This window comes from Lathyrus oleraceus, chromosome 3, assembly GCF_024323335.1.
Source record: "Lathyrus oleraceus cultivar Zhongwan6 chromosome 3, CAAS_Psat_ZW6_1.0, whole genome shotgun sequence".
Lineage (NCBI taxonomy): Eukaryota > Viridiplantae > Streptophyta > Magnoliopsida > Fabales > Fabaceae > Lathyrus > Lathyrus oleraceus.
Genome location: NC_066581.1, coordinates 365,765,811 through 365,774,622, shown reverse-complemented (window position 1 = coordinate 365,774,622; position 8,812 = coordinate 365,765,811). Strand labels below are relative to the sequence as shown.

General features: G+C 29.4%; 1 protein-coding gene across 2 annotated transcripts; it reads right to left on the bottom strand.

The window, feature by feature from the left end:
• Positions 1 to 501: 501 nt before the first annotated feature.
• Positions 502 to 2,396, bottom strand: LOC127129275 (uncharacterized). 2 transcript variants are annotated; one of them, XM_051058507.1, is made up of 6 exons: positions 2,193 to 2,396; positions 2,001 to 2,093; positions 1,643 to 1,750; positions 1,204 to 1,353; positions 959 to 1,090; positions 502 to 866 (listed from the first exon to the last, which is right to left on the bottom strand). In XM_051058507.1, exons 1-6 carry the CDS (start codon positions 2,337 to 2,339, stop codon positions 558 to 560), a joined length of 939 nt encoding a protein of 312 aa, XP_050914464.1. In that variant the 5' UTR covers positions 2,340 to 2,396; the 3' UTR covers positions 502 to 557. The 2 variants fall into 2 exon arrangements, with proteins under 2 accessions (XP_050914464.1, XP_050914465.1); XM_051058508.1 differs by having other exon boundaries at positions 1,204 to 1,332.
• Between the last annotated feature and the right edge of the window lie 6,416 nt (positions 2,397 to 8,812).

The following is an 8,812-nucleotide window of genomic DNA, read 5'->3' as shown; positions in this document are numbered from 1 at the left end:
TTATTCACCTTTTTTTTATTTACATTTCTTTTCTTTCTTTGTGTTTTTTTAGTGTTTTTTTTTACATATTTTATCGTTTAGGTTGTTTTTTTTTTTTGCCCAAGTAATTTTCTTTTTCTTTTTCTTTTTTGATGGTGCATTTGATTTTCAAAAAATAAAGTATTAGACGAGTAAAAAAAAATTCATAATTATGTTTAAAAAAATTGTTTCATAAATGTGATTATAGAATAAGATTTAGTATTAAGGAACAAACAAAAATTTCAAATTTGTGTAAGTCACTAAGCTGTAAGGAACAAACAAAAACCTCAAATTTGTGTAAGTCACTAAGCTGCGGTATGCCAAATAGTTTATAAGTTATAGAAAAAATATATCTTATTAAGAATGTAGAATTGAGAAAAAGTGAGAGAATAACAAATTTATTATTTCTAAATTTAATGAGTTAGAATGGTGAATTGAGCTTTATAATAGCTTCAATTGAGTTCATGACAGGAATTCTAAGCCTAGTTGTAAGTGCTTAATACTTATTATTCTATATAAAAACAGTTACATATTTTGTCTTATAGAGAACCATCAAAATAGTTTTCTAGGTAAAATACTTCAACAATTTTATCATCTGTGACATTTGACTTTGAACAAATCATCATATCATCTAAACAAAACCTTTCTACGCCTTCAAAAAAATCGTCTTCTATTTGTTCTTCATTTGGTTCTTCACATTTACCTTCTCCCATAGAACCCCCTTGAGTATTATTCTCTCTAATTTCGTTAGGAAACCATTCAATCATATTCATTCCAAGGTCCTTTTCATAGATGTCAGAAGAAGTTTTTCTTCTCAAATTAATTTCCTTCGATGTTGAACCTGTCACCTGCAACCAAACAATTTATGTCATTGTAATATTGAAATACATAGATCTTCGTTAATAAATTTGTTGTTTGAATGTTAAACATAATAATGTACATTGAATTCACTAGCGAATTCGGTTAACTTTCTCTTATTGCTTTGGCGTTTTCGACGAGCTTCATAAAGAACGAAATTAATTACTTCAGGCTTCGAACGAAATTGTTTGTTTGATGGTAAATGTGTAGAAAACTGCATAAACAAATATATAAAAAGTTAATATGTCACAACTCATAGTGTAAAATTAAATAATTATAAATTCATATAAATATTTTGCTAAAACAATTTGTATAGGGATGTCTTACAATATCATATGTCCGATTATCATTTCGTTTTCTCAATTCAATCGTCCAGTTATTTGCCCTTTCAATAATGGAAAATCTTCGATCTTCAAGTGGAATAACATCCACATCATTTTCCTCTTTCTCATTTTTCTTAGGAGGAGATGCAAGAAACTGTTACAATCAACATCGAATATATAAAGGAAAACCTAATATTTTTTTGTATTTATCTAAAATTATAAAAGATTTTTAATTTAATTTTAATAAATATATTTTATTTATATATATATATATATATATATATATATATATATATATATATATATATATATATATATATATATATATATATATATATATATATATATATATATATATATATATATATATATATATATATATATATATATATATTAAAAAAAATCTCATTTTTAAACAAAGAGAGACTTAAAGAATTGCTTACCCCTTCAATATCAATTTTGCTGTCGAAACAAAAATGTGGTAATTCAAAAGAGACCGAGATTGATCCAACTACCACACTTTTAGTTACTCTTCCTGTTTTTTTCTCCTCCTATTTAAACAACATCATCAAATACAATATAACTATAGGAGAGAAGGAAGAAAAAAAAAATTTACTATAAAAATTTACTGTAAAAATTCCTACTAAGATAGAATAAAAAAACACAAAAAAGTAAGTAAAAAGAACAAACAAAAGGCAAAGAAAAAAAAGAGAAAAATGTTAATAAACACAATTAATTAAAAATAGTTTCTTCAACTAAAGAGACTAGAGAAATATCAAAATTTAGAGTTAGTATACTTACGTAACTTGCAACGCCTTCCTTAAATACAACCATAGCCAAGCGATGATTTGGATCTTCACCAACTTCTAATGCTTTTAATTCTTGAACATATGACTGTTTATTTATTTTTGTTTACATTAGATGTTGTCTTGGGTGTATACACTATATTCTATGAATTTAACAATGAATTCGACTATTAGAATGATCACTTACATTAATTTGCTCCATGATATAATCACCAATTTGATCTGATAGAGTCTTATAATAGTTCAGTGGTGCCACCATTAGCCCTTGTTCTTCATACCTATTAGTAGATGTAATAGATTTTGACTCCTCCAAACTACAATCTTTGTAATCCATTGCACTACACTTACAAGATATAGTGAATAATGATAAATTAAAAATAAGGTGGCAAAATAAATATTTCATTTGCATAAGCATCAGACGCAATCAATATATATACTGAAATAAAATGCTGTACAGTTGGATTATTTTAAATGAGAGCAGCGTAATTTACAATTTTATTTGACTTCTAATTTGGATATATTTATATTTTTGGAATTATACATTGAATTATAATACTAAAATGGGTTAGAAGTTTTTTTCCAACCAAAAGATGATGAAATTAAAATACAATAAATGTTCTCATAAAATAATAAAATATATTTATTCTATTATTTTTAATTTCTTTTTATTCAAAGAATTTGAATTTCCAACTAATTTGTGCTTATCCATTTTCCCGTTATTTATTTTTATATATAATAAAGTTATGATTTTATTTATTTAAAATAGATAAACATATTAGGCACATTGACTAGAATATTTTAGTTAATGTTATATATATTTTTCTAAATGAAATTATTATATTTTTATTTATTTAATATATAAAAGAAATGATTTTTCTTCAATTTTTTATACTTATTAGAGTCTTTAATAAACTATGCATTTATCTTTTAAAATATCTAAACACCATTAAAATTATATATAATAAATTAAAGATTTAATTCTGGTTTTATATTTTTTATTTAAAAAAAAATAATAGTTTAAATCTTTATTAAGTTAAATATAATTACAAAAAGAAAAAGAAAAATAATTGGGGGCATAAATATAACCCTAATATACTAAAAGAAAATAAATAAATAAATTACATAAAAATATCAAGTTCCTCAAACCCAAGTCACCAGTTTATCCTCGTGATTATCGCAAATAGTTCTCGAATTTGAGCACAGGTTATCATATTTTTCTCACTCCCCGAGTGTTTTTTTTAATAAGTCTAGTCCAACAACCAAAACAAAGTATCAATAAAAATGATTATTATTATTGTTATTATAGTTGATAGCAATTCTCGCCACTCAATCTGTGTATGCAAATTCTAAATACTAGAATCGGTTAGTTGTTTAAATTTGAAGATTTTTGTACAACCATTTGCTTGACAAGGTTCTCTAACGAAGGTCTGGAAGATGCAGAGGTGACTACTTGTGGAGTGTTCTATGGTGGTGGTAGTGATTGTTGTTGTGTGAGTGAATTCTCATACCAAAGGTTTGGATGGTATTTATATTGGTTGTTGCTCCGAGAATTATAAATATTTGTTGCATATGCTTGAGTCAAATCAGTAACTACACTCTCTTGTAATGTAGGACATGTATATGTTGGGTGTTGATGGAAAGTGAAAAGGCCACATAATCTTGTCGTTTGAGTTTTTCCTATTGCCAATTGTCTCACCAATGAAGTAAGTTCGTCAGGACCTCAAAATTGTTTCTAGTTGTGAACTGTTAGGAGGGCAACTCAACACTAACGACTTGAATCTCTCCCAGTATCCAACCAATGATTCCATATCAACCTGTCTAATACCACACATATTTATTTTCTAATTAAAGAAGCTCATGAAGCATGGAAAAATCTTTGTAGGAATATTTTCTTCAAATTATTCCAGCTTGTAATAAACTTTGGCTTAAGATAATACAACCAATCTTCCGCAGCACATTATAGTGAGACTGGAAAGGCTCTGAGCTTGACATGATCTTCAGTAACTCCTTGAGGCCTCAATGGTGTAGAACACACAACCTAGAATTCGTTTAGATGCTTATGTGGATCCTCGCCTGCAATACCACTAAACATTGGTAACAAGTGTATTAAATCATATTTCAATTCAAAACGTGCAACAACTTCAGGATACTCAATACAAGGTTCATTATAAATTCATATCTGGTGCAACAAGATCTCTTAAAGTTCTTTTTTCAAGTATATTATAATAATCAAAATCAAACAAATTATGGGAGATCACAAAATCAGAATCACTATTAGTAATGCATCATGAGTTAGAAGTGCAACAATTATGAAAATACCAACAATATCTCTAATGAGAAAAACAATAGAAAAAGGAAAAATGATTAAAATAAAATAACATCTGAAAATATGTCTAAAAATCAAATAAAATCAAAATAAGACTCCACAAATTTTTTTGAATTTTTTTCGAAAATATAAAAACGGAAAAGAAATAAACAAAAAATAGAAAAACAAGGAATTTAAGGTTTTTAGGGTGGTAAAAATGACACGTAAAAAGCCTGATTCCGACTTGATTTTTTCAGCAAACCCAGGTTTTTGACGCTAGGTTGCCTAAAGGCCAAAACAGCAAGAACGAAAGGGCCAAGTCGCAGAATCGCAACACATATGACTCTAATATTGGTTAAAAAACGAGAATTAAAAATGTAGTAAAATAGAAGCGATACTTGAGTCGTATTACAAGGACTCTTGAATGATTTAACCAACTGATCGAAAGAATGAATGGGGTTTGAGGTTTCGATTAAGATTACGATTAATAGAATTTGATTACGAATAACATTGACAAATTAATCTACTGTTCGGTCTCCTACTTATCATTGATTAATATAATTTCAAAGCCCTAGACAATTTTAATTCTCTATCGATTACAACAACAATAACAAGCGCAATTGATACTAATATATGATATGTGTTCCTAATTTTCGAATTAAGCAAACGGATTAAGAAAACACGGTTAAGCAAATGTGGTTACGGTAGAGAACATACATCAATCAAAATAAATCAATCATATTTTATAAGCAGTAATAGGATTAAGCAAACATTGGCAATCGAATTAAGCAATTAGATTTACATAAATAATTGAAAAGGAATTAAAATCGCTTTTAAAATTATAAAAAACCTCAGAGTGGATGGAAACATGGTTACATCAGATGAATCCCTAGGGCATTAGTTATACATAGAATTTGTAACAACTCTTCTAATTTCGTGAATACTAAATGAATGAAAACAAAGATAAGAGTTTACTTAAATAATAAAAGGGAAATTGGGCCCTAATAGCATCTGACCCCGTAGAATATACAAATCGGCCTAAAACTAATTACTTTATTAAGTCTAGAGATAAAATGAATTATTTGACTCATTTGCACTCTGATTTAGCTTCTGACTTCAACACAAAACATGTAGTTTATCCTCTCAGCTTTCCAACACATATTAGAATGCATCAAACAACATCTTGTAGTTCAAGTTATGACATGTACACAAGAAGGTGTCAAATTACTACTTATTCAGAAGAAAAAAATAAAACAAAAATAAAAGCAGAAATAAGCTAAATTTAGAAAATACACTAAAAACAGTAAAATAGAAGCAACAAGTCATAAAAATTTCTTAGCACAAAGTAAAATATGATGTATTAAAATACACTGATCATAATTATACTACAATTTGCAATTATCTTTATATTGTTGAAAGACAATAACTAAAATTTACAAACTATATTGAATTGATAAATTACAAAGTTTCACTAGAAGTGATGTTTACAAAATTTAGTTGCTATAGGATCCTAAGACCATAATTACATATTTTAATCAGCATTAAAACAAATATAGGTTGTGACTCTAAAAAAACTAAACTTATATAATTAATCGCTACCAACAAGAAATGATGATAAAATACACTAAGAAATGATTACCTAAACATGAAATAACCTAAAAAAATTAAAATGAGAGAGAGAGAGAGAGAGAGAGAGAGAGAGAGAGAGAGAGAGAGAGAGAGAGAGAGAGAGAGAGAGAGAGAGAGAGAGAGAGAGAGAGAGAGAGAGAGAGAGAGAGAGAGAGAGAGTGTTTATACACCAGGATGTATAGTGGTTTGGCTCTAACATCCTCGCGGGAGCCTACTCCACTCTCTAATTGTTTTCTATTAAAAGTTGTTCTTCCAATATGTTTTGACAAATATTACACTAGTTGATACAATCATTGAATCCATAATAATGCTAAGAAAATGAATATTCTATTTGGGTCTTGAATTGTATATAACGTTGATGTCAAAATCTCTACAAAATCTATACTCGATTATCGCTTGTTGAATCTTCCCGCTTCACCAATCTGCTCCAAGTCTTTGTATGTGTCAGTTCTCTTGATCCCACTGATTTCTTGAGTGATGAATTGTATGCAGATTTAGAATAATTCCTACCTTGTACGTTAGTTTCCACACAATACTACCATGGTCAACCTAGAGAGAAAAACCTCCTTATTTTCAGTGGAATTTGTCACCACCAGTCACAACCACCACAATCTTGCAAGCCTTCTGAAAATCATTACACAAAGAAGCATTAGTTTGAAGACAAGTATTCCTTAACAATTATAAATCTTCTTAATCAAGATTTGAATCCAAAACATGAGGTTGAAGATGAAAGAATTTCATTTGCAAATGGTTTTAGTTTTCAAGAAATGGAAGTTGTTATTACGTAGTTACGTACGTAGTAGTTATGTACGTGGTTATGACGTAGCTAAGCACAAAAATAGTTGAAAAATGATTGTTAGATTCGAGTCCATAATATTTGTTGATTTAATTCAAGTGAACAAGTATAGTGGAACATGATTAACATAAAATAAGTGACCCATTTCCCCATGATTTGAGTCAAGTTATAACTGTGATTCGAGTCATAAAGGGCCATGATCCAAGTCATGTAGAAACTGTGATTCGAATCAAATTGGATAGTGCCAAACAGGAAAATGTAAGTAACTGTGTGATTCGAGTCATGTGTAAGTGGTGATTAGAATCAAACTAGGTAGTGGCAAACAAAATCCAGTGTGATTCAAATCAAGTGTAAACTGTGATTCGAGTCACAAAAGTTCTCATGTTCTCCCTTGTTGGATTTGATTCGAATCATGGTTTATACGGGCCCAATTGAATAAAAACCATGTGAAAGGCATGTGCAGTAAAGTGAAAATTCAAACAAATACAAAGGGATACAAAAATACCATGGATACAGATACATTCAAAATACCAAAAAAGACAAAATTGAGAAGGCTTTTAAATACCAAATGATTGCCACATCATTGCTGAATGATTTGCACGCAGCAATTTGGAGTGGATTTGATTATTTTGTCAACTCATCAATCATCCACAATTCAGTCATGTGTTCAGATTTGGATCACACAATTCACTCCTCCATTTGGAACGTATGAGCTATCATCACCTTCCCTATAAATAGAGGATTGTGTTGCATCATTTTCCTAAGCTTCAGAGCCATCGAAATGCTCCCAAGATCACACTGCACCTTTACCAAAATAGAGCATACAGTCAAAGCAATTGGAGCATTTTCAATTCACTTCGCGCGTCCAGACACCTTCCCTGAACATCACTGAAGCTAATAGGATCAAGAGAAGCAGCTGAAACCACCATGCTTGAGCTCCCCAAATCCATCGAAATCTTCACTTGAGCAACTTTCCGGCAAGGTAGAAAACACAATCAAATTGACTGAAACAACTTACCACACTATTCTTGATGATGTGTTGATCAATTCCCCTAACCTTTGAGCATCAATTACTGCACCGTTGGGATTTAATTTTTTAAATTAGGTTTGATGGTCCATCTATTTTGAGCTCAAATTCTCCACACTCAGGGCCAATCAATGGCTCCTGAGTGTGGAGCCTACAATGATGACCATAAGGGAGGTGAAATCCATGGTTGATTTCTCATAAAACCTCGAGTTACGGGAATTGATTTTCAACATGGCTGGAGGTTGAAGACGATGCTCATGCGTTGCTTCCCTCCAAATTTTTGAAGTTATTTGAATTATCCAATCACGTCTCTCCATTTGTTATGTTTTGAGTGGCTATTAAGGATGAGTTGGTTGGCTGAGCAATGCATGATATGTTTGACTTGGACCACGTGCTCTCCCTAAATTTGGTCCATCCATATGGATTACTTAGGTTAGTAATCAGATCTAGTGGTTATGGTAAGTCAAGTAGGCGACGCATTTGGACCTTCAGATTGGATCCAATGGACCTGATCCATTGATGGATCACCTCTGTGTTGACCAGGTCAACACCTTGCCTTGGGCCTCCAGCGTGCATTGGACCTTTCATTTCACTATTTGGACCCCTGATTTCAGTCCACACCTCCTCTTCTCATTTTCTTTTATTTTCTTTTTTCTATTTTAATTATTTTCTTTTCTTTTCTTTTTTAATCCAATTTTCTTTTATTTTCACATTTCTGATTTTATTTTTTATTTGATTTTATTTCTATTATTTTTATCAATTCTTTTATTTTCTTACTTTTGATATTCCTTTATTTTGCAATTATTTTCATTTTATTAATAGTATAATTTGATTAATTGCATTTTAATTTAATTTTAATTCTACTTTATTTTGCAATTATTTTCATTTTATTAATAGTATAATTTGATTAATTTCATTTTAATTTAGTTTTAATTCTACTTTATTTTGCAATTATTTTCATTTTATTAATAGTATAATTTGATTAATTGCATTTTAATTCAATTTTAATTCTAGTTTTTATTTTGCAATTTAGTTTTCATTTTATTTTTA